The following is a 26,332-nucleotide window of genomic DNA, read 5'->3' as shown; positions in this document are numbered from 1 at the left end:
CCCATATCCACTCTATTTCTATTGCAAGTTTCATAGTGTCAGTTATAGCACCACTATTTATGTCTTTACTCTGGAACCTATGTTACCTGGAAAATGAGTACAAAAATTTGAGGTTGGGTATGGGTACAAGTGTTGAACATGCTTGAACCCCATATATTAGGCAACTGGGACACACCTACAAATATTCACTCCATACCACATGTATGACATCGGCTCCACTACAAGATGCATAATGAGCCAAGGCTTGCTTAAGAAGAGAATTGCTTCCAGTGTTAATCAGTATGTATTCACCCAAGTGCAAAGCTATTTAGATTAAATTTAACTAAAAATCATAATATTGGAGGACATTAAAAAATAAATAAAAATTAATAAAAAATGGAAACATAGAAATGTGTTTCTCGGAAACAGAGAAAGTATATAATTTAAGCTAGTGTTTCTCGGAAAATTTAAGACACAAGAAAGATAAGATGCAATGAGTCATTTGCACTAAAAAGAACTTATTGAGATGAAGTTTTTATTGATTATTCATGCATGCCCATTAAATGCATTAAATTTTTTAGGTGCTAATCTTAAATTTGGACTCCACATATTCATGTGGTTATCATAAACTAGTACTCCAGGTTTAAGCTTCAATAAAAAATATGCAAAGTACATCAAATCTATGCATATTCTAGTTCAGAAACTAGAAAAAAATGATTAAACATGCAAGTGTATGTGTGACTTTACAATGCTATTAAAATGTTTCTTGTAAGCGTAATAGTAATATTCCAGCTTCAGAAGTTTATCATTATTATGTCTTGCTAGGCCTCCAATGCCTTCCGTGGTTTGGTATGTAGGAAGCTGGAATAGATCACTCCAATGTAGCACAATTATACCAGGAACCAGAATGATAATTCAGCAAGTAGAAAAATAAAGAAGATAACCAACTACAAATGCCAAAAAACTTTCATGATTTACCACCAAGGGACAGGTACAACGATCTAGAACTTCACTATGAGGACTGAGCAAATACAAGAGATAATTTTTTTCCCTACTCCCAACTAAACTCCTTCATTGAACTCTCAATAAGACTTTGAACCCCAATTGGATCTGAACTCCCAAAGAAATCATTGATGCCTTCCCAATATCCAATTTCCAAAACCAATAACATGTATTGTTGTTTGTTCTCTAATTCTGATGTGGTGTGTAGATTTTTGTGAAGAAAAGAAACATTGAAACAAAAAAAAATTACGAAAATTCGAAACAGTATTAGATCTACCAAAAATTTGGAGGAAATCTAGACTCCTAAGAGCCATACAAGGTAAATCCCATTCTCTAATCTATAATAACTGTTTTAGAGCTTGGAAAGCAAGCTCAAGCCCTTCCCTAAACCAAATACCCCAAACGAAAACAATATTTGATCTACCAAAAAATCGAAACGAAAACAATATTCGATGGAGATGGAGAGAGAGAGAGAGAGAGACACCTGTAAGAGTAGATGAGAGAGGCGCAGAGGTCCAACTCCTGCTACAGGCAGGATCTGTGAGAGGCTCTATCGAGGAATCTGAGCGAGAGAGAGAGAGAGAGGGGGGGATCTATGCGAGAGAGGAATCTGCGCGAGAGAGAGTGACTGAACAGAGAAGAGAAGAAGAGAAGCAGAGAGAAATCTGTGGGTTCGGTCGATGAAGAGAATAGAGACGAGGGGCAGGGGTAAAACGGTCATTTCAAACGAACTGTTTTTCGGTAATTCGTGTCTCCCGCAAACGCGATTAGAAAAGCGGATATTTGACGCTTTTCACATTTGCGTTTAAAAACTCAATTTCGTACCGCAATTTCCTAACGCGATTTCATAACAAACGATAATTTCGGATGTAACCGCAGATTTTCAGCGCAAATGCACTAAAATCTGCGTTTTGAAGCGGAAACAAACACCACCTAAGTATGTCTAACTTTTGGGTAGAAAAATCAAGGGTTCTTTTACAATGGGTTAATGCAAGGTTGAATATGATGTATTTAAGTTAAAAAATAATTAATAAAAAAGTTGAATAACTTAATGTTATTAGGTTTTTGATAGAAAATTAATAAGGATTTTTGAAGATGAAGGTATTTAGGTCATTTTCTATTACTATGTAAGAGAAGACCAAGGTGAACCCAATAGGGGTTAGCTAAGATGGTAAGGAGTGATTGAGTTTGCTCCCTGGATCGTACATGCCCCTCCCCAACAATGTGGCTACTTAAATGCCATAACACATAACAAGGTGTTGGATGGTGCGTGTAGTCCAAGTATATTAGTCTCATCAAAGGTGGTGATACTCCCTAGGTTACACATACAAATTCGAGGTGGGGCTATCAATGGATTGGATCAGATCTAATTCTATTATGTTCTGATTCTAGATTGAGGATTTTAATTTCGATAAGGATTCGACTTGATAAGGTTCTGATTCAATATTTGATTGACTTGATTTGTATCAACTATGTTCCAATTTGAAAGGATCTCGATTCAATGATATGTGAGAAAATATACACATATAATTATATTTTGTTTAAATACATAAAGTTCATTTATATTCTATACATCAAATCATGTTTGGCCAAATTCGTACCCAATCCAATGGTATTGCGTCGGGTTTGGATCCTAACATTGAAATCCAAAAAAAACCCTGATCCAAAAAGGGTCTAATCCCATCTATATCGGATTAAGGCCAAATTGAACCTAGTTCGACCCATTGGCAACATATGGATCGTGCATCGTGTGCTCTTAGGGCACACATTAAAGTGCAATAAATACACTTTGAAAATTAGATTTTATATTGGAAATGCCCTTAATTTTTTAAAGAAAAAAACCAAAACACCCTTCGATTCCAATTCCCAAAATGATAATAATGGATCATCATATTTTCATCTCCTCATCGAAGATGCCAAATCTTATTTATGGTATACCCATTTCATCACCGTCCACAACTTAAACTGTAACGCATCTCTAGGAAGAATTGCAATCATCACGAGAACAGAGAGACGGAGAAATAGTCCAACAAACAAAACTCGAAGACTATAAATGAAAATCAACGCTTAATCTCCCATTTACCGATTCGCCATGTTCGCCAAACGTCTCTTGCAGAAGGTCACACATTCGTCTTCTTCTTCTCCTCAGGTTATCAGTCAATCGCTCAGACTCTCTATCAATTTATTTCATGGATCCTTCGCTTTTTTATCTTAATTAATTAATTATAATTATTCGATTTCTGCTATTTTCTGCTACAATAAGAAAATTTTCTTCTTGTTGTTATTGATCCAGGGTTTTATTTTTCTAATATCTAAAATTAGGAAAATTGCAGTTTATTTTGTTGTTTTTAATTCTTACATATGTAATTGTTCATTGTTCGTCATTCGGAGGATTTTTGTTGGATTATTCGATAAAGAACAAATGAAGTAAGAGAAAGAAAAAAAAAAAAAAAAAACTAAATTCCGTTTTCTAGGAGAGATTGTGAATGATGAAATTCTGATAAGAGAGGTTGGCCGTTAATTGGATTAATATATTAAATACCGTACCTATTAAATATAAAATTTACAATATTGTGAGAATCTTATTGTAAATTTGTAAGGAAATGTATTTTTTTTGGTGGTGATTATATTGATCAATTATCATACGAAACTAATTCTCACTTTTGGGGATCGAAATGAACTCACTTGAATACATTATGTTTGATATGGGAATAGTTCAAGTATAATTTGGATTTGACAAAAAATGATGTTTGATTGAAAATTTTGGCTAAAAAATGGAGATCAACAAAGATATGATACGGAAATGGTTAGAAATAATTCAAAAAATTGGGCACCTTTTACATCCACTCGTATACCTAGAATTGGTAAAAGTGAGGACACAACCATTCAAAAAGAACCATAAGATATCCATCCATAACCATAAGTGTGAGCATAAATGAAATTGTAATAATTTCTAATCATCAAGCACACCTTGTTCTCAAACATTTGTTCAATTGATGAAGTTGATTAGGAATTAAATCGAATGACTAATAATCAACAATGAAAATGCTGAAATCTAATGACTAGAATAACAAATTTACTAAAGATCAAAATATCGTCAAAATAAACGATAATGAATTTACCAAGAAAGTTTGCAAAACCTGATTCATTAGTCGCAAGAAAGTGCTGGGAGCATTAGATAATCCGAATGGCATAACAAGCCACTCATAAGGACCTTCACGAGTCTTAAATGCAGTCTTTCATTCATCACCATGACGAATACGGATTTGATGATAGCCACTACGAAGATCAAGCTTAGTGAATATAAAAGAACCAGATAGCATATCATCAAACCGAGGAATCGGGAACTGATAAGGAATAGTAATCTGGTTAAGCGCACGACAATCAATGCACATACACCATCCACCATCTATCTTTGAAACTAAGTAAGCAAGGCAAGCACAAGGGCTTTTGCTCGGTCTGATCAAACCTTGTTTTTAGCAAATCTTCAATTTGTCCTTGAAGAATAACATGTTCACTAGGACTCAATTGGTAGTGTGGTAGATATGGTAAGGAAGCACCCGATATCAAATCAATATTATGTTGTGCATCACGCATAGGAAGCAAAGAATATGGTAATTCATTGGGGATAATAGAACTAAACTCTAGTAATAAAGGTTGTATCTGAGGGGGAATCACCATAAAAAGCTTGGCATCTTCATGAGATCATAGAGTATGATGAGCGGAAGCGGTTTGATGGAGAGATGTCAACATAGAATCAGCCAATAACGAAGTGCCTTGATCACAAGGAGCACTAGCAGGAGAGGAAGAACTAGTAGGGTGTAATGTAAACTTAACACCATCTTTGAAGAAAGTGTAGGTGTTCTCATAATTATTAGTGATAACGCGTGTATCATATAACCAAGGGCGTTCAAGCAATAGATGAGTAGTAGTCATAGGGACAACATCACATACAACTGAAACAAAGTAAGCACCCATAGAAAATTCAAAGCAACACAATTTAATTACCTCCTTAAAGCATTCATCATTGATCCAACTATTAGAATAAGGCTGAGGATGAGGATTGGCTTGCAAGTCTAACTTATCAACCACAATAGAAGAAATAAAATTCACACTACTATCGCCATCTATGATCAAATTGCATCTTTTGCCTTTAATAGAACAGGTAGAGTGGAATATGTTATGTCTCTGAGAGTTGAAAGGTTGAGCTAGCATGGAGGATGACACATACCAACAAAAGGTAGATCTTGGGTTGCATCATGAATATCTTAAGCGTCTGTTTGCCCAATTTGATCATCAAAGTGTTATTCATGTTCAATCATTTCATCATTATTATGACTGACATAACCCAAAACTTTCTTACTACTACACTTAGCAGAAGAATGACCAGGTTGTCCACACTTGTTACAACGATCACCTCTTAGTTTAGAATAAGGGTTATAGGATTTGGCAGTGGTTGGAGGGTAGGCTTGGGGGGAATGGGGTGGTTAAGTATTTTTGTTGAAAGGGGTACGTGGGCCAGACAATGAGGAGCATGTGATTGTGGAGTTTGGAGAGGAGTATTAGGAAGAGGGAGTAAAGGCAAGGGATTAGGAGGTGGAGAATAAGAAAAAACATTGAGGGAGGGATTGGGAAATTGGTTTGAATCCTGGTATACTTCAGATCGGTTGAAACGGTTGTTGTAATTGGGTTGAAAAAATGGACGGGTATTTTGGTTAAGAGGAACTTGAGGTAAGGTGCATTAAATATTGAGGGCCATTTGAATGGTAGCAACCATTGTGGTTGTGGACACAATCATACGATTTTGAATTGGGCGATTAAGTCCAATAAAATGAGCAATCAACTGATCTTCATTCTCTTTTAGATCATTACAGTTAAGAAGGGCAAAATATTCCGTAACATATTCATCAGTTGGTTTAGTACCTCGTTGACAACTTTGTAATTTTGCAAAAAGTTGTTGACGAAAATCTACAGGTAAGAATTTAGCATGCAATAATCTTTGCATACGATTCCAACTACAGATTTCAAATTTGCCTGCGGGAATGATGTTCCTCCATATGAGAGTACCACCATGCAGTGGCGGCTCCCTTAAGTTTGTAAGCGACCATCTTGACTTGCTTATCTTTTGGAACTTCCATGAACTTAAAAAAATGATCAACTTCGTAAATCCAGTGAAGAAAGTCTTCAATGTGGACATTTCTTGAGAAAGAAGGAATGGCACTATAATTGGTTTTGTTCGATTCATTGAGTTTCTTCTCATTTTGAATTTTGTGGAACCATTCGATTTCCGTATCATCTTTAGTGATACTATTGGGATATCCGGATTCGGATGACAAAAGCTGGGATAAAGGGTTTGGGTTAGGCTTAGAAGCTTGGTTAAGATATTCGGTTTTGCGGGTAGGGGGTAGAATTTTGGGGATGTCATCGATGATGATCTTGGTTTTTTAACGATTGAGGAAGAGGAAGAGGTTAAAGCTGGATTGTGGGTTGTTCAATCTTGAAAAATTTCATGAGTTTTTGAAGAGAATCCTAAGTTTTATTTTTTATTTTTTAAGAATCCTGATTTTCTTTGAGCTGTGATTTGAGTTCCCCCATTGTTCCATCCAACTAAGATTTGAAACTATCAAAATCTGATTTCTTCAAGAAATCACTGTTGTTGTATGACGAAGCCATAGGATCTTCGCCTGATACCACTTGATGCAATGAGATTCGTTACAACTTAGATTAAAGGATTTAGAATCTCACAATTAAAGAAGAATTAGAGATTTGGGAAGAAGAAGAATATTAGAGGAGAAGAAGAAAATTTTAGATTGGAGAATTAAAAATTGTATTTAATGATAAAATTAATAATTCTCTAAAAGTAAAGAACCATCCCCTATTTATAAGACAAGTTCGGTTTTTACAAGGGATAAAAATAGAAATTCTACAAAATTAGAAGTTCTTTTCAAAATAAAATTTCTTACAAGAATAGGAGGAAACAAATACCATAAAAATAGTAGTCTTCAACGAGTTTGTTTGTGGTCAATCATTTCAAAAAATTGGAGAGCTTGATGTTTTACATCATAAGAGCACGATCAAAGAGAACACAAGAGAAATAATAGCTAAAGAAGATATGGAGAGAGAAAGTTGAGTTGAAGCAAAGAATGTAGGGGAGAGAAAAAAAGAGATGTGAGTTGCAAAGGGAAGATAGACGAAAAGAAGTTGACTATTCATGGCAATATATTTTTTATATTATATATTATATATTATTTTCTCAAGAGACTTGGCTTTGGACAAAGTGAAATGGAGGAACATGATGTTCAGTCGATTCCAAATGTTTGTGATAAAATTAATTATTTACTCTAGAATATATTTCAAAATTTGTGATATATTTGATTTTCTTCATTTATTTGTGTTGTTCCAAATCTTTGAAATGACAATTGAATCAATGATTCAATTGCACATATTATTCATGAATAAAATGAGAATTTACTAACTATGATTCTATTCGATAGAAGTTGGTGAATGGTTCCAAGTTTGTGTCAACATCAATGATTTCAAAGGTATTAAGATAATTTCTCAAGGCTCGCCAAGGCAAGGTTTTCAAAAAGGCCTTAAGAATTTACAGAAATGCCTTGTTTATTGAAAGGCTTACACCTTAAAAAATTGTTTAAAGAAAACGATTACAATAATACTGTGTTCAAGTAACACAAATATGATACGAAATTGTAAGGATCTAATAAAATTTTGGAAGAAAGAAATTTATTGGCAGTTACAAAGGGGGATAATTTTGACGAAATCTTCAAATAATGTTGAAGATTGAAAAACTCGTCTAAACTCTCTTATCTTGACTTCTTGAGGTATATTATAGAATTCAACAATCTCCTTTTCATCTTTTTTAGATATCCGAAGCATTTGAGTTACTTGAGCTTGAAGATTAAAATTATCGTCATGTCATCTATTCATCTTCTACTTTAGATTATATCTTTTATTTCTTGAGAGAATGTGTGATTATTACTAACATGTTAGTCGTAATAGGAGAAATAATTGTGGCTAACAACTAGTAAATGGAAAAAAAAAAACTTTTTGTGGTGCTAGTATTATTATTATGTGAGTTTTGGACGGTAAGGTAAATGGTGCTGTCAGAGAGGCGCAAGGGGCATTTTAAGGTCTTATTCAATAAATCTTGTCGATTTAGTGTAGTCATGAAGAATCTATGTTTGTATATAGTCTTTTCAAGATTGAACTTCTCCCTAATTGACAGATCCTACCAAATATTCATATATATTTTTCTTCTTTATTCTTCACTCTATTTCAAAGTCCAATCATTTTTATGATAATATTACCAAAATGCATTCTCAAGTGATATATGTTTGTATAAGAGAAATAATTGAGATTTTTTCATTCTATGCTTTCTAATCTCTATTTAGAGAGAAGTCCCTCCTGCGGGTTCCTTTAGTATTTTTCCTCAAAACTTTACCTTCTTCTTTTGATGAGAACAATGTCCTATGTAGTCGAATCAGGACTGTTATGTGAATTATTACTTGTATATACATGTTGTATTGCTTATGTGGAAGTTGTTTTGGAGGGGTTAAAATCATTTTAAATATAAATTGGTTTGACAAACTTGCCCATTGGTTGGACTACACATATACAAGTAATAATCCATTCTCAATTGATACTTATTACTTGTATATACACGTAATAATTCCTTTTCTTCAACAATGACATACATTTATGTTCAATCTCTGCGTACAAAAGGGTGTGTGTGTTTATTGGTGATCCCTTCTCTCCGTCGATTTCCTTTCCTCCACCAATGACATTCAATTAACCTCAATTTCTACATTCAAATGTGAGCATATGTATATAATCCCTTATTTCCACCGATGATATACACTCATCATTAATTTCTGCATGCAAATGGGTACGTGTGTATTAGTGATTATTACTTGTATATACATGCGGTTCAATCAATGAACTTTATTGTTGACGGATCCCTCTAAGATAACTTTCATATACCAAATATCACATGTATATACAAGTAATAATCTATGTAGGAACTATGGTTCGATTGGATAAGACACAACTCTCATAAAAAGATGGTAAAGTTTTGGAAAATTACTTGATGCGTGCTGTGGTTTCTAAACATATAAAGAGTACATAGAAACAATGTTAATTATTTCTCCTATAAAAATATTTCATTTGAGCTTTTTTTAGATATTATTACAAAATGATTGAATTAAGAAGTAGAGGGAAGAAAGAAGAAGAATAAGAAGAAGAATGTGTTGTTGGATCTATCAGTTAGGGAGAAGTTCGATCTTGAAATGGTTGTTTGTAACCATGAGTTCTTCATGAGGGCACCAAGTCAATGAGACTTACTAAGTAAGACTTTGGAACGTCCCTTGTGCCTCTCTAACTGTATCACTTTTCTCACTGTCCGAATCTTAAATAATAAAAATAATAATACCACCACAATAGAAAGCTCTATCTTCATCTAAAATTGTTGGCGTCAATTATCTTTTGTTTCAAGACTAACAATTATTGCTAGTAATTCTATCTTTCTTTTTCAATAATTTATTAATATAATCTAAGATAGGTGGTGATTAGATGAATTGATGCTTTTTATTTTAGGCTAAAGTATTTGGGATTCTCTAGATATCCGGGAAAGATGAAAAAGAGATTGTTGAATTTTTCAGTATACATTGAAAGGCTAACATAAGAAGGTTTGGATGGGTTTTTGGCTCCCCAACGTTATTTGAAGATTTGATCAAGAGCATCTTCTTTTGTAACTGCAAAAAAAGTTTTTTTTCCCAAAGTTTTATTAGGTCTTTACAATTTGTATTATACTCGTGTTAGTTAAATGTTGCGTTAAACATAAAGAATTTTCTTCTTTATGCATTGAAAAGGAAAAGTAAAAAATGAAAATAAACATGATAACTAAGCAATCTTTATATGCATCTATTGAGCCAAAAGAGTGAAAATAATGGAAGGATCGGAATTTGAGTACATTGGCAATTTGTGTCATAGAAAATACATTTTCAAGATCTCTATCTCTCCCTCTCACTTAAGTATAATTTCTTGATAACAAAAAAGATACGAAAGGCGGGCGAGTTGACCGACCAAAGGAAAACAACAAAGCACCTAACTATCACATAAAGAATCCCATCTAAAGACAATATCCTCAAAGAAGACACTCTTAAACTCGGAACAAATTTTGCACCAATAAAACAACAATCCAAGGATATTTGGCACTATCTCTTGTGAAGGTAGATTCAAACCCTTTGAACTCCCTCCCATTCCTCTCTAGCCATAATCCTCAGCAAGTGGCAAATGGAAGAAACCTCCACAAGGTTTTCTTTCTCCCCGAGAACAAAGAATAGTTCAAACTCTGGAAAATATTGAGTAACGAGTTTGGGAACACCAAATTTTTTTTGAAGAGGTGACACCAAATGGCATAAGAGAGCTTGCCATGAATTAACTAGTGGTCAATAGACTCACCATTCTCTCTCTCTCTCTCAAGTAAATATCTGAACTCATAATTCTTGATAGAATTTGGAAGATGAAATTGGTTTCATATTGTAGATGCCAAACATTTAGGATGAAATTGTGAATAATGATGTGTTGTGAGACCATGATGCAAAAGTAACTTGTGTTTCCTTATGTTTCATTTAATTTAATTCTCTCTCATACTGAAGTTACTGGCTGTGTATTTTTCAAGTATTTTTTTCCATAATTTAGTTTTACTTTTGGTGATTTCTGTCCTGTATATGACAATGTGTGGCCAGTGTGATGCAAGACTATGATGCTTAACTAAATGGAACACTTACTCGTCCATTGTACAAGAGAATATCAAATGAGTAATTATGTTAAAATTCCAAGGCATTCATAATCCCACAAAGTTGGATCCATCTAATATGAAGAGTAAGGATGCCATTGGAAAATTGGACTTCAATTAGCTTAGGGTCACAATTTGATATCAAAGGGGTTCACTTGATCCTTTCAAGGGTTTCTAGAATAGGCTAAATCCCAAAGGGGTTTAAAATATTAATACATAAAATTTAAATGTATTCCGTTATGCAGAAGAAATCTATCAGCAGCCACAATCTAAATTTGCTAAAGGGTTAGAGTTTTAGGCTAGGATACGATTATGGGTTGTTGTAAATAGGGACGACAAGATTTAGGGTTGTATGGAGTGGTTTTTTAAGAAATTTAGGGTGATTGAAGGGTAGACTAGGCCTATATGGGATAGAGTTCACTTCGGTATGGTTATGATATGTTTAGATTACGTTTAACAAGGGTTTGGACAGCAGGGAAGTGTTCGGATGTGGTGATTGGGGATAAAATAGGTGCTGATGTGGTGTATCTAGTGTTTAAATAGGTGTTGTTAGGGTAGATCTAGTGTTCAGGTTAGGTTCCAGCAGGGTCTTAGGGTATTAAAGGGTTCTAGAAAGGGTTTAACTGGGTTTTAGGCCAGCACTAAGGGTACTGTTCAGATATGGGGCTAGCAGGTGGCAGTGAAGGGCTAGGTCAAAAGGAAAAGAAGGTTTCGGGAGGGATCAAGGGATTGGTTGTAAGTTTTTGGGGTAGGGTTTTAAAAAAAAAACAGAAAAAATATAATAAAATTCTAGATAGCGAAGAATGAGAAAGTGAGAAGAAAATGATTCTTAACTGCAAGTTGAAGAACAAACCTGAAATTGGTTTGTAATCACTCCAAACCTTAGGTCTCATGCCTTTTAATCTCTTGAACTCAAAATCCTGTATTTCTTAGGCATTCATATCAAAATTACAGCCCTAAACATCTATTTATAAAGTTGTCTCAAATCTAAAACTAATCCCAACCATCCAACTAACATAAAAAAGATTTAATGGCTGTGAATAAAACTTAAATATAACAAAACAAAAAATACAATCTATGTCTCAAACCCGTAATTCCTTTGAATTTTCAGCCTATGAGAACTGACTGAAAACGCTTGATAAAGTTACCAAATGATCCCCGAACATCTATACTAAGAACATGGACTAATATAGCCTAAAAGTAGGCCCAAATACTAATCCTAATCGCTAAAACAAACTCTCCTAGACAGAAAAATAAAACAAAGAATCTAACTAATGGCCCAATAGAAAAATCCCATGATCTAATGTCCTCATCAAATTGCTGCATTTTTTCCTATGATAAACACTGATTAATGTCTTTGCTACTTGGTTCATAATCATCAACCACCCCCAACCAAAAAAATAAATAAATGGGAATCTTTTTCTTCTATTCAATGTTTAAATATAGTCAAACATCTTACATTTATTTTTCTGTACTAGGAAAATTTGAAACATGGAAGTCAGCTTGAAATAGACTTGGATCCACGCATTGCTCTTCATTATGGTATCCCGTCCACAGCATCAGTTCTTGCTTTTGACTCGATTCAGCGCCTCCTTGCCATTGGAACACTGTGAGTTGACACACTATCTCTTAGTGCTCTTTCCATTGATGAGTTTGTGGGATGTGAACTAGAGTTACAATTTAAATTATGCATCAATGGATTGATAATAGATTAATGGTCATGTATTCATATTTTCTTCATTTATTCTCTCCCCTTTATTATGGTAAATTCAAAGACAAAAGTCATTGGTAAAGTAAAGGAGTGCAAAGAACTTGGATCCATGGCATACTTTGAAATAGTTGACCGTTGTTTAATATACAATTTTTGATAATTTGTCTGCCCATGTTTTAGCTTATAATAATTATTAGAGTGTTGTTCCTTTGCCACATCCATTAAGGGATATGGCTTGTTTGAAAATAAGGAACATGACACATTTTCCATGAAGTGTATGGGTATATTGAGAATACAAATACAAATTGAATCTTAAGTTATTGATCTATAACATGAAGTTAAAGTACTTGTGGACATTAGAAAGGCAACATTGTTCGAGGGTGGATTCATGAATGCAATGTGATGGCTTTAGAGAGATGTTAATTCACCATGATGATATGAAACCAAACAATTCTTTTATCTTTCTTAACTGTAAAGGTTCCCACATGGCAAAGAAGTTAGTTGGTTGGGCTTCGACCCATAACTCAGTTGGTTTGACTCATTGAAAAGACAACTTTGAACTTGTGGGTTCAAGTCCAGCTTACCCCCCCCACGCCAAAAAAAATAAATAAATAAAGAAGTTTGCAAGTCGTGTTGTTGAATTTTCCTCAAAAACAGTTTTGACATTTTATGAACAATTTGAAATGTCAGGGTTTTGGCCTTTAATTGTCTTTGCCCTAAGCCGTTGCCGTGTGCCTACTTTCTAATATTTGTACTTCTTACTTGTTCATGAAAATATGAGGTATCCATCCTATTGAGGAAAAAAAGAGAATACGTTCCTAAGCCTAGCGAGTTCGTATTCGATGGCAAGGAGCTCCATGATTCAAAAGCTTTCATCAACATTTTTCGGGTTCATTTTCTAATGAAGCAAATTGTTCAAAGAATTTGTGGTTTTTTATTTGAAGATTTCATCTTCAAGCAAGAGTCTGTGAGTAGGGACAAGATGTAGCGATTGGCATCCATCCCGTCACGCGTTCTTTTGAATTTTTTGTTTTTTTCCCCTTCACTGTCTTCTTTTCTTTGGTTGGTTTCCTTGACCTCCAGCTTTAGCTCCTTTTCCCCCCTCTCATTCTAGTGCATTTTTGTACTTGTAAAAACCTTCATTCAATTCTATCAAACGACATGTCTTTTGTTGATTCAAATTTGTTCGTATCCACTCTGATTACCTCAATCCACATTCTTTTTGGTCTTCGTCTGGCCCTTTTAAAATCTTCAACTTGGACATCTCTTCTAACTTGGGTTACAATCGGCATTCGTTACACTTGACCAAACTATCTCTATAGCTTAGAGAGTATATTGGTTAGTTGATATAGTATGACTACGCACCAAATAACTACACTTAGGTTAGATTTTTTTATCTATAACCTTCAAAAGAAAAGACCTGTCCATCTTTCCATGTGCCCTTTCTGTTGAGAACTAGAAGATGTGCCTTGGTAATTACCTTATCTGCCATCACCTACTTGTATGTTGCTGTTGTGACAGCAATTTTATGTTGCCAATTGACTCATAACCTTTTTCTCGGAATTATGAGTAAATGGAAGTGGGTGTGTTCTATTGCTCCGGTGTAAGCATAGTAACCAAGTTGGGGTTCGGGATTAATAAGTCAACAAGGGAAAAATTCGATAAAACCAGAAAAAAGTCGAGAAAAAATCATGCTAGGTTAGGGCTATGTAATTGTTCCTACTAGTGTGTTCCTATAATATATCATTAAGTTCCATATTAAACTAGAATGACAAATCACCAATTCCCATATTGATATCATTTATGCATCCACAAACAAGTAACCACAAATCCACAACATATTCAAGGTTTATACTATTCAAAATATAAAAAAAGATGATTTAATCGTGAAGTTCCTAAAAGTCACGTATCACTAAAAAAGTCGTGATTAAATCAGGGAAGGAAAAAAGTCATGATTTAATCGTGACTTTTTCAATAAGTTGGAGACTTTGGTGACTATGGGTGTAAGCACGGGGTCTTTGGTTTTTCTTTTTGTTTTCTATTGGTCATCTCGACCAATTCTTAATAAAATTTTGCATTTGCTTATTAAAAGAAATTGTTGTTTGGATGCACTAAACAGTAGTTATTATTTTTGATGGATTTATTGAACAAAAACTTAGACTAGAAATATCATGATTAATGTAATGGGGACTTTTGACTATTCCAACTGCTTGCATGATTGCATCATTTATTTATTTGGTTCACTGCAGGGATGGGAGGATAAAAGTGATTGGTGGTGATAATATTGAAGGTCTTCTCATATCCCCAAAGCAGATGCCCTATAAAAATTTAGAGGTTTGTTGGTTTAAACGTAGGCAGTGATTCTGAAGACTTCAAATTGTTTCTTGCCTTTGTTCAGTTTAATTCATTATATTCCTTGTACTTATCAAAAAAAAAAAATTCATTATATTCTTTGATATAATGTATATGTATATGTATCTTTGCTTTGCAGTTTTATGATGTATCTCACATTTGCAATTTGGGTATCTTCTCTGTCAAAATCAATGCCTGGGCTCTAAATTTTTATTTATTCTGTCCTAAAATTTCCACCTACAAGTAAGAGGAAGGAACTGTCCAATTTGAGTGACCATGTTTCCAATTTTTTAATTGATTAGGTTTATTTTGATGATTAAAGACCAAACCATGATGAAAGCTGCACAAAAAATTGTTGCTTGGTTTACTTTGAGGATGAGGACCAGACCATGTTGAATGCTTATGATACATTTATGAGAATCCAAAAGATCGAAATGTTTTTATTTAGTTAAAGTGACATTCATTATCTCTTTGTCTTATTGTCTACAAAATTTGGTAATATTTAACAGAGTTTTGAAGTTTCGAACCGTCTTTGAATGTTTCGGCCAAAAGTGGATCGAAACATTGACCCGAAACATTGATTGCTTCTGTTTATCTTGGAATGTCTCGGTTCGAGACAATCTCTGATTTTCTTCTGACTGAAACATTGCCTAAAGACAAGATTTTAAACCTTGGTTGTAAGTTTGGACCTAAATACTTCATTTTTTTGGCAGTTCCTACAGAACCAAGGTTTGCTTGTAAGCATATCAAATGAGAATGATATTCAGGTATTAATTCTTTATAAGCTAAAGTTGTCCGTTTTTTGTGAATCATTGCTTTTGACATTATATGATCACTTTCTTTCATATTTTTTCATCAATGTAAAAGTCTTCATCAAACTGTTAAATTTTAGACATTTGTATCTTTCATCATTTCTCCTTACGCTTGTTCATTAGGACTGAATATGTTGGCCTCATACATGGCACAAATGATAGATGATTATGCGTGTGTTCAATACCTTAACTTGTGCATTTCTATTTCTCTATGCATTGATGATGCTATTTTGTTGGACTCATTACTTATGTAGATGGTATTAACTTTTGGTTTTGCTGTTTTTTTTTATCCTGGAAATGGAAATATTTCGGGCTGACACAATATTTATGATAATGATGAAAATATTCTGAAATGATGGAAATCTTGTGGAAGTCATTGAAAGTATTGAAACTAATAAAATAGACTTCAAAGCACACTCATAGGTCATCAAACCAAAGTATTGGAGGGTGGAAACGAAGACTGATAACATTCTGCTATACATCGGTGACCCACCCTAAGAGCTTAATAACTAAGGGCGTGTTTGATTTTAGGGAAAATATTGCCTGACAAATCATTTGCTAGGAAATTGATCTGCCTGGCAAATCCTTTTCTACTGTTTGAGCACATCATGGAAAATTTCGTGTAAATTTATTTTTATTGTCCGAGTTGAATAAAAAAAAAAAACACACAGATTACAATTATTTTAGTTTGACTTTTGTGATAACTGTATAAAAAATCATGATAAAATCATTTTTGAATTTTACTTTTAAATTTGGGAGTTATGTGGAAGTTTGGTAGCCTTCTGTTTTCAAAACCCTGGATCAAGCGTAAAGGAAATTGTTTTTGAATATTTTTTTTGGATCTGAGTTTTTCCAAAGTCTAGAAGACTGTGGTGTTGGATTGCCAATGTGGTAAAATCCATTTGAGTGAACGACCCTTAGTAAGGCTTAAAATCTTTACTAAGTAAGGAAGATGTTCCTCAATTATTTTCTCTACATTATGTCGCTTGTTCGAACAAACTGTACCACTCGTTTAATCATTAGTTGTTTAAAAGATGAAAAAAACAAGAGAGCTTCGATGGTCACCCTAGTAGTTGTTTTTCACACTGCTATAACTTGTTCAATCAGTAGTTGTTTACACACTATACCACTCGCTAGGCTCATATAAAATCCTAAAGCCTAAAAAATAGGAAATCTACTGAAAAAAAATAGAGATTCTATGGCTGCACTTAAAAGGGAATTGTTATGTTGTTCCTTTTTTTTTTCTTTTCAAATTGATTTGTTCTAAAACAGGGAAATAAAAACAAATCTTTAAAAACCAATGATGAATCATCGAAAAATCAAAGAAAGGCTGTAGGGTTTCTTGGTGAGGAAGATGAAAAGGAAAAGAGTTTGAAAAGTCTGGGTTTCTAATTCAATTCTTTTTTTTTATTTTACTTTATTTTTGTTCTTTTAGTAACAGTCCGTGTGCTGGGTTAAGAAAAGGATTTTCCTATAATCGTGGAAAATTTTGCATGCGGGCAAATCAATCTCCACACAATTTTTGTTGATTTGCTGTGTCAAACGTGAAAATACCATTTTACCATGGGAAATCATTTTCCACCTAATTTTCCTCACAATCAAACTTACCCTAAAAGCAAATTGTATTATAAATGAAAATGAGGATAATAGTGTCACATTAACTACATGTACCATACTATTTAAAACACTTATTCCAGATGAACAAACAACTTAGAGTGCATGGAATACATAAAAATAAGGTGATGTACAAACACCTAACTATTCATAATTCAATTCCTCTAATGAATGAATATTTTGTTTAATTTATGAGTCCTGTATACACCAATTTATACTTTTCATTATTATCTATCCATATTTTTAGAATACGTTATCAAGAGAAAATGGTTGATTTTACTGTTTATTGAAATATTTTTAACAATCTGTTACATTTTTTTTTTTAATATCTGGAATTTATTATCAGTCGAACTTTACTGTTCAGTCAAATCTTTTCCTAAATAAATAGTGATTTCCATATAAATATATACATGAGAAAAATTCAGTTACATTTCTTGTCAAGCCTTGTGAAAATGGAAATATTTCTGTATATTTTGTGCAAATACGTTGAAATTTGATACTATGCATGTGAACCATCTCTCAACTTATCTACCATAAACTCAATGAAGGCATGGATTTTCTGAGGTTGTTTATAGGTTTTGTTTCTTTTTATTTTCTTTTATGTTGGTATTCATGAATCATGTTTACCCATTTGTTTAATTACTTTCTGTTTGTCAGGTCTGGGAACTGGAAGACAGGCATCTAGCTTGTTCTTTACAATGGGAATCCAATATAACTGCTTTCTCTGTGATCCATGGCTCCCATTTCATGTAAAGTCCATTGCCTTTGTTATAGATTTATTGCATCTCCTTTCAGTCAGCTTCTAGTTGTCTGGAATTCTATAACACAGTTTCAATGTTATTACATGCAGGTACATTGGCGATGAGTATGGATTGATGTCTGTATTGAAGTATGATGCTGAAGAAAGAAAGATTTTGCAGACCCCATATCAGATTCCTGCAAATTCTGTAGCAGGTAGGCCAAATAAATTTTTTCGCAAGCTTGAATGGATATCAGCTCACTTTTAATCCTGTTTTTAGAATGCTCGAAGGTTCCATTTGTTTAGATGCTCGAAATCTTTCTAATACCGCTACTTTATTTCACAGAATCAGCTGGTGTCTCAGTAATGAATCATCCATCCGTTGTTGGAGTTCTTCCCCAACCTTGTACGTCTGGGAATAGGCAAGATATATGAAATTCTTTCAGTTTTTATATTCAATTTTCTAGTTGAGTAATTTTATGAGCATTATGTGAACTCGTTAACTTTATCGATGGATTAATACTATACATTTTAGAGGTATATTGAGAATGGCTTATAATTTATTTATTTAGAAAAAAATCAATTAGGGTGATGATTTAGTACATATCTAAAATTTCTTGAACTTCTATATGCCATTTTTCTTGTAAACTAGATGGAGACATAGTGACAAAAAACTTCGTTTAAAAAAAAAAAAAAGTCTCCTTTAAAACGCGTTTCATACCTCTAACGATTAAAACAATAAAACATTCGACTTTTTCAACAGAAAAAAGAGACATTTTAATGTTTTAAACACATCTTTTACGTTTTAAACATGTTGTTTAAAAAAAAAAAAAAAAAAAAAGAAAAAAGAAAAAAGAAAAATTATCCATTTTTTGCAAGTGTGTGGTTAATTTCTATGGCCTTACAGTTGTTTATGCTTTGGTTCATTGTTTAATGTAGGTTTTGATGATAATGAATAATTATGTGGGGAACATATATCATACATAGATGTTCAATAATATTTTTTTTCGCTAAAAAATATATTTTATACTTAGAATAAATGTGAATGTACTATACATTAAATTATGAATACATTTTTTTCATAATTTTAAAAATATATTATTGTTTTATTGCTGATTTTTCTTGTTTCTTTCTCTGTTTTTTCTGAAGTTTTCCTTCGCTGTTTTAAACCTGTATTACAACTTGGTCACTATGGATGGAGACATTGTTTAGCGCCTGTTGATTTTTCAGCATTAGATTGCAGATTTAGCAGAAATAAAAGTAATAGGTTTCACTTTCTAGTCATTTAGCTTGACAAAGGTACCATCTTTTGAATTAATTTATTAAACATGATGATGCATTATCATCATCGAAACCTTATCCAAAAAATTCAGGGTCTACTGAATGAATCATGTTCCTTCATTGTTATGCTTAATGTCGTTTGTCAATTCAATTTTGTTCACATCCCTCCTTTCTCTCTCAATCAATTTTCTTTTACCTCTTGCTCTTTTAAAACCTTCAACTTGTACAGTCCAATTAGGGTTTAACGATTATTCATCATGTCCTGATTGGTGAAAATCTCCCAACATTATGGTTTTTAGTCTTCATTCCACTCTCCATATGGTTTTTATTTTATTTTGACGATTTAATGAGTTTGTCCTAATGGCTATTGTATCATTTTCACTGTTTGAATAAATTTCTTCATTATTTCTGTCATTTCCAAAACACTAATGCTGGAGTGACATTGGATTTACTGCGATTTTTACATTTTTGACACGAGTAAACATCATCTACGGTTATGTATGCACCTCCACGTCAGAAATGTAAAAAACCGCTGTAAATCCAATGTCACTCCAGCACAACTCTTTCCAAAAACTGTATTGATTCTACACTGATCAAAATATTTCCATGACATTTTCCATTTAATATATATATATATATATATTTACACATGTACGCTTAAAATTACTAATTCATTTAACTAATAAAGACATAGACGATTTTGTATATATGCTTATATGAACGTGGTAATATGCTTAAAATACATCAAAATAAGATATATATAGGTACCTAACCATCGTAAGTCATTTATACGATGAATCAATCATCATTGAAGCCTTATTCCAAAGATTTGGTATTGGCTAAACAAATGTTGTTTCTCTATTCCATTCTATCGATAACCACTTCTATTCTCATGAATAAATAAGCATGGAAATATTGCATCTTTATATTTAAAGTTCGATTATTTTAGTCAAAATTTATTGATTTCCACCGAAATATATTTAAAAAGAAATTGTAGGTTAAATTTCAAGCTGAGCCTTGTGGAAATGGAAATAGTTTGGTATATTTTGTGGAAATATGTTGAAGTTTAATTAGATGATCAAAAATGTATTCTTTTATATGTTTGATTACATCGCGCAAATCAAGTGCTATATCTGTATTCATCAAAAAAAGAAAAGAAAGTGTTATATCCCAATTTGGTTTAAACTAAAGTAATGTTGTATCCTTGGAATCATTAGACTGGGCAGGTCAATAAGTGAGTAACCTTCAAATGTTGCAGCTTTGGATTTCCTAAGCAATTGTATTTAAGAACTATTTTCTTCCACAGAGTGTTGATTGCCTATGAGAATGGGTTGATTATTCTCTGGGATGTTTCTGAAGCTCGGGTTGTCCTTATTAGAGGCTATAAAGATCTCCAATTGAAGGACGGGGTTGTTGAGACTCAAAGTAAATGGATTAATGAACTTCCAGACGATATATCCGACCATGAGCAAGAGGAGAAAGAAATAAGCTCTCTTTGTTGGGCATCTTCAAACGGGTCCATTCTTGCTGTGGGATATGTAGATGGTGATATTATGTTGTGGAACATGTCAAATCTTTCCTCTAAGAAAGGTCAACAAGCCGGAATAACATCAAATGATGTTGTTAAGCTGGAATTATCTTCTAGCAAGAAAAGACTCCCAGTCATTGTCTTACATTGGTCTGCAAATAGATTGCGTAATGATCACAGCGGACAACTTTTTATTTATGGAGGTGATGAAATAGGATCTGAAGAAGTTCTGACGGTACATTTTTCTTTTACAATCAATATATCTCTTGCACATTCTGTTGGTTATTCTTCCCATATTCTGCCTTTTTCCTGCACTCCTATGGTTGATAAACCCTTTTGATTCTTCATGTTTTTGCATGGAAGATATTACAATTCAGGGAAGCTGTTTAATTTGGTGCACCCACACACAGACATATATTCAAATCATCAGTTGATGACATCTCAAAAAGGACGAGTAACTAACTTTCCCTACCTTGCATAATACCATTTACTGGTTATGCTGTGTCCATCAATTACAATGTTCTTATGCTTAGTTTTTGAGATAGATCTAACTTTTCAAGAAGTGAGCTCTCTTTGTTGGGCATCTTTCAGTGTTGATTGATCATTACTCTGGCCTACCCATGATGCAAGATATGTAGGAGGTCAATATATCTAGGTGGTAGAGCTCCTTGTGCCAAATACAGTCTAGAACAATTATTTCCATAATTAATATATGTGACCCTGATCAAAGAATGGAGAAAACTAAATGATAATGAAACCCATTCTAGATACACTTATATTAGCTACCACCATAGTGTATGTGAATCCCATTATTTTCAGCAAAATTTGCAGTGAACATCCCTTGCCTGTAGCCAAGATATTAATTTCATGTCTTATTTCAGTCAAACTGGAAATGGAATTATTACTACTTTGATCCGCGTGGAAATTAGAACAATTTTTGTAGTCATAGTGAGAATTTTCATTGAAAACAATAGGAAATGATAAACCAGATTATCGAACTAAAATAAACAAGCATATGGAATGTGAAAATGGAGATCATTAGTGTTCAACTACACATTTACGCAGGTATAAAATGTACATGGAAATGGGTATAATAATGTCATATTAACTACGCAACCCTTTCTATGTAAGACTCTTTCAGACAGGGGACCTTCCATCAACATATTTGGGGCTCCCGTTGGGGATGGGCTACATTAGCAAGGAAATTTGGGAGCCGGTGTTAGAAAGAATGAGAAAGAGACTTAGTCTATGGAAAGCGATGCACTTAACAAAAGGAGGGAAGATCACCCTTATTAAAAGTGCGTTGGCTAGCATGCCAATCTACACTCTGTTTCTTTTTTCGATGCCTAGAAGTGTGGAAGTTCAGTTAGAAAGAATCTGCTGATAGTTTTTATGGCACGGCAAGGATGGTTTGAGAAAACATCATTGGGTGCGTTGGAGTTAAGTTATGTTTGCCTAAGAAAAATGGGGGTTTGGGTATTCGCAAATTTGGATTTATGAACTCAACTCTACTGGGGAAGTGGCTTTGGAGAGTCGGTGAGGAGGGGGATAGTCTTTGGAGGAAAGTAATCGTGGACAAATATGGTGTAAGTGGGAACGGGTGGGAGAGTGGTCCGGCGAGAGCCGCGCTGGGGTGTGGAGTTTGGAAAGGAATTCTTAGAAGATTGCCGGCAGTTAGGAGCAAAGTAAAATACAAGGTTGGAAGTGGGACTAAGGTGAGGTTCTAGGAGGACTAGTGGTGTGGGAATGGTCCCCTTAAGGACTTGTTTCTGGATTTATTTGATTTATCTTTGAAAAAAAATCAAGTCCTTTCTGTTTTCAAGAGAGTGGAAAATGACATGATAAACTGGGACTTTGGGTTTAAAAGAACTTTCAACGATTGGGAGGTGGATTTGCTAGGGAGGTTTGTCGCTATGGTGGAGAATAGCTATGTGTCGAGTTCCTCGATAGATAAGAGACTGTGGGTAGGCACACAGGATGGGAAGTTCATGGTCCAATCGTTGTATATTAGCATTGTGCCAAGTAGTACAATGTTGTTCCCTCATTCTTTTATCTGGGGTGGTAAGATACCTCCGAAGATATCGGTGTTCCTTCGGTTGGTCGTTTTAGGGAGACTCACTACTCTAGACCAGTTGATCAGAAGAGGTTTTATTACGCCAAATCAGTGTTGCATGTGTAGGTTCTAGGTGGAAACGGTGAATCACTTATTCATTCACTGTCGGGTGGCTCATTACTCTTGGTCGCACTTTATTTCTCTATTTGGGATAGTGGGCTGTTTTCCTCGATCAGTCAAGTCAGTTATGGAATCTTGGTTGGCGTGGGGAATATCTTTCTTGTCTTCTAAATGGATTCTTTGGTTTTTGGCCCCTTTTGCAATCTGTTGGGGTATCTGGAAAGACCGTAATCGTTGTATCTTTGAGGGAAAAGTTTCTACGATGGAAGGATTAGTTTTATCAGTTTTGGAGATCATGTTCTCCTGGAGTAAGCTTTATAAGGATTTCAAGGAGGTCTTCTTTGAAGACTTTGTAATGCGTTGGGACCGGGTGTGTTCGTTACAGCCAGTCTAAATTGGTGGTCGAGTTCTTTTGTTTTCCCTCTTGCATTTGTTTTGTCTTTTTAGTCTGTTTGGTTCTCTTTGTTTTTGGGTTGGTCATCTCGACCCTTGTTTTCTCTTCTCAATAAGTTATCTTTATCGATAAAAAAAAATGTAAGACTTTTTCACCAATGAAGAAACAATTGGATAGTACATTTTATATACTATAATATGGCTAGATTTTCATAGATATTAAGTATGATATTCATGTATGATATATAGTAGTACATTTTTTAGGTAATTTGAAAGTCCTTTCAACAAGTAACTTATATTTTTGTTATTTTATAACTTTTTATTAATGTTTTGAAAAAAGAATATTCATTTGAATTGTACTATTTTACACCAAAATCTTGCATTTCATTATTGAACTATACTTTTTGGTCGAAATTTGATGTTCACCAAAATACTTACTAAACGAATGGTGATTTCTACTGAAATATGTACAAAAAGAAATTATTTTTTAAATTTCATATTTATTTGTGGATATGAAAATATTTCAAAATTTAATACCATGCTTGTATCTTTGTTGGTCATGATCCTCATCTAGAATGTTTCATCTGTTTAGAATTATTGTTGGGACCTTGTTATCATAAGTGAACTATAGAACCTGCTAATTATTGGAAATAATCTAATTATTTTAGCTCTAGTTGTCATTTAGATATAACTTTTATTTGAAAGGGCACTTTTGTCTTTTGACTATTTTATTAATATAAATTCCTACCAAGCTCTCATAAAGAGACTTGACAGTTATTCTTCTCAAATTCTTCTTGGTATTAGAGCCAAGGAATTTTGCCCCCCTCCTTGGTTCCTCTCCCCTTTCTTCTTTCTTGTTTTCTTCTTCTCTTTATTCACTAATCCCTAACCTCAAACAGCTTTCCTAGACCTTCTCCCCTTCGGGGGTCTTTTATTTCTCTTTTTCTTATTCCCTTTATCGCATGTTGCGATAGGGATTTAATCACATGCTGCGATAACTTTTCTGCGCTGTGATACTACCCTATGCTAGGGTTTGTTAATTCAATTGGATAGATTTCTGTACTGCCGACAACCCCTATTAGTAGATTTCTTCCCCACAAAAGCCCCTATTAGCAGATTTGTGTCCCACAACAGCAACAGTTGCTGTGTTTGGTGCGTTTGGGGCTCTCTTGTGACCTGCGATAGAGTGTGGAGGCTGTGTTTGGTGTTGCCGACAGCCCCCATTAACAGATTTCTGCCCCACGACAACAGCAATTGCTGTGTTTGGTGCTGCGACAGTGTTTGGGGCCGTCTTGTGACCTGCGATAGAGTTTTGATGCTGTGTTTGGTGCTGCCGATAGTAACTAGATCAATTTTTGGGTTGGGTTAACCTTGCGACAGGATTGTGTTACCCCTACGACAGCAACAGTTGTGTTTGGTGATACGACATTGTTTGGGGCTCCCTTGTGGCTTCCAATATTGTTTGGGGCTGTGTTTGTTGTTGTCGACAACATCTAGGTAATTTTTTTGGGGTTGTGATAACCTTGCTACAACAGCTAGGTGGGTCTTTGGTGATATACGACAGCAACAGAGGTGCTGCCATTGTTTCTTTTATTCTTGTTTCTGCTCCTCGACAGTACTATTACAAAAGATGTCCCTTCGATCCAAAGTTTTATTGTTTATAGTACGTCATGATGACAACTCACGAGACTAATGATTCCAACACAACTCTTGGGGTAAATTCCTCAGTCCAGCGTATAACCTATGCCTTACTAGATGGTCGGAATTTCCAGTCCTGGTTTTGGTCTGTGCGACTTTGTTTAGGTAATAGAGGTAAGTCTGGATGGCTTTTGAGCACCATTACTAAATCACCTCTCACTAGTCCCCAATTTGAACAATGAGAGATCGATAACTGCACTATTCTTGGATGACTATTTAATTCAATGGAGCAGTGGATCTACACAATGTTTATGTATCATGAAACTGTTCTATCTTTGTGATCTGCTCTCGCTCAGACATATGCTCACGCTTGGAATGACTCGAGGATTTATGAGCTTTACTGAGACATTGCCCAGGTTATCCAAGGAACACAGAGTGTAGCTTATTATTTTGGGTTTCTCCAGTCCCGTTGGGAGGAGCTCTCTCATTATGAGTTTATGACTGAGTTATCTGCAGATGTAGCCGGGTTTGTGGTTAAGAGGATTGCTCGATAGCAGACATAAGTTTCTCATGGGTTTACGTCCTGAGTTTGAAGCATTTCAGACCCAGATCCTTAATACCACTCTTTTACCTTATTTATTTGAGATATTTGTGACCATTGATAGTTATGGCATCGTCGTCGTATTGTTCCTTCTTAGACCCTGGCATGATATTTTCTCTGCTTCCGCTACAGATCAGATGGCTCTAGCAACCAACTCGAGTTTTTTTGACTCTCGGATCTTGAGATTAGAGAGTCGTGGTCGTGGTCATGGTAAAGGGAATGGTCTTACTTGCAATCATTGTGGAAAGACTGGTCATGAGAAGGCCCATTGCTTTCAGCTCTATCCTCATTTGATACCACGATCTTCTTCCACTTCATCTTTGTGACAATTTGTTCATCGTGCCGCTACAGTGGAGTCATCCTCCATTCCTTTCACTAATCCTCCTTCCTCATTTGGCATAATTGACTTGCAATAGCTACTAACTCAGATTGCCACTATTGTTCGGGATTAGATTCATGCTCACACTTACCCTTTCTCGATAGTAGCCTCAGTTACGCCTCCAGGTACATCTTCTGCTTTCCATGTTGTTCAGTTTGGCTTTGCTTCACTGGCATGGGTTATTGATTTTGGTGTCTCTAATCACATGACCGGTGAGTCTACTCATTTTACTTCTTTTACTTTTCCTACCAGTCATAGGGAGATTCGCTTTGCTGATGGATCTCTTACACCTATCCACAACAAGGGTACCATCCCC

The 26,332-nt window shown here is 34.5% G+C and overlaps 1 protein-coding gene across 1 annotated transcript in view; it reads left to right on the top strand.

Annotated features, from left to right (window-relative positions):
* Positions 1–2,947: 2,947 nt before the first annotated feature.
* Positions 2,948–26,332, top strand: part of LOC147395606 (exocytosis protein SRO77-like) — a 32,521-nt gene continuing 9,136 nt past the window's right edge. Inside the window, exons 1-8 of the mRNA XM_086450825.1 lie at positions 2,948–3,130; positions 12,274–12,404; positions 14,756–14,840; positions 15,572–15,625; positions 17,942–18,033; positions 18,135–18,238; positions 18,370–18,445; positions 20,611–21,067. Of these exons, the coding sequence (XP_086306951.1) occupies positions 3,074–3,130; positions 12,274–12,404; positions 14,756–14,840; positions 15,572–15,625; positions 17,942–18,033; positions 18,135–18,238; positions 18,370–18,445; positions 20,611–21,067 (1,056 nt within the window). The 5' untranslated portion in view covers positions 2,948–3,073. The remainder of the gene's footprint in view (positions 3,131–12,273; positions 12,405–14,755; positions 14,841–15,571; positions 15,626–17,941; positions 18,034–18,134; positions 18,239–18,369; positions 18,446–20,610; positions 21,068–26,332) is intronic.

Source organism: Akebia trifoliata, chromosome 8 (genome assembly GCF_017979445.1).
Source record: "Akebia trifoliata isolate Shusen 1 chromosome 8, ASM1797944v1, whole genome shotgun sequence".
In the NCBI taxonomy this organism is placed as follows: Eukaryota; Viridiplantae; Streptophyta; class Magnoliopsida; order Ranunculales; family Lardizabalaceae; genus Akebia; species Akebia trifoliata.
The sequence above is the reverse complement of the archived record's forward strand: the minus strand, read 5'-3'. Positions and strand labels throughout refer to the sequence as shown.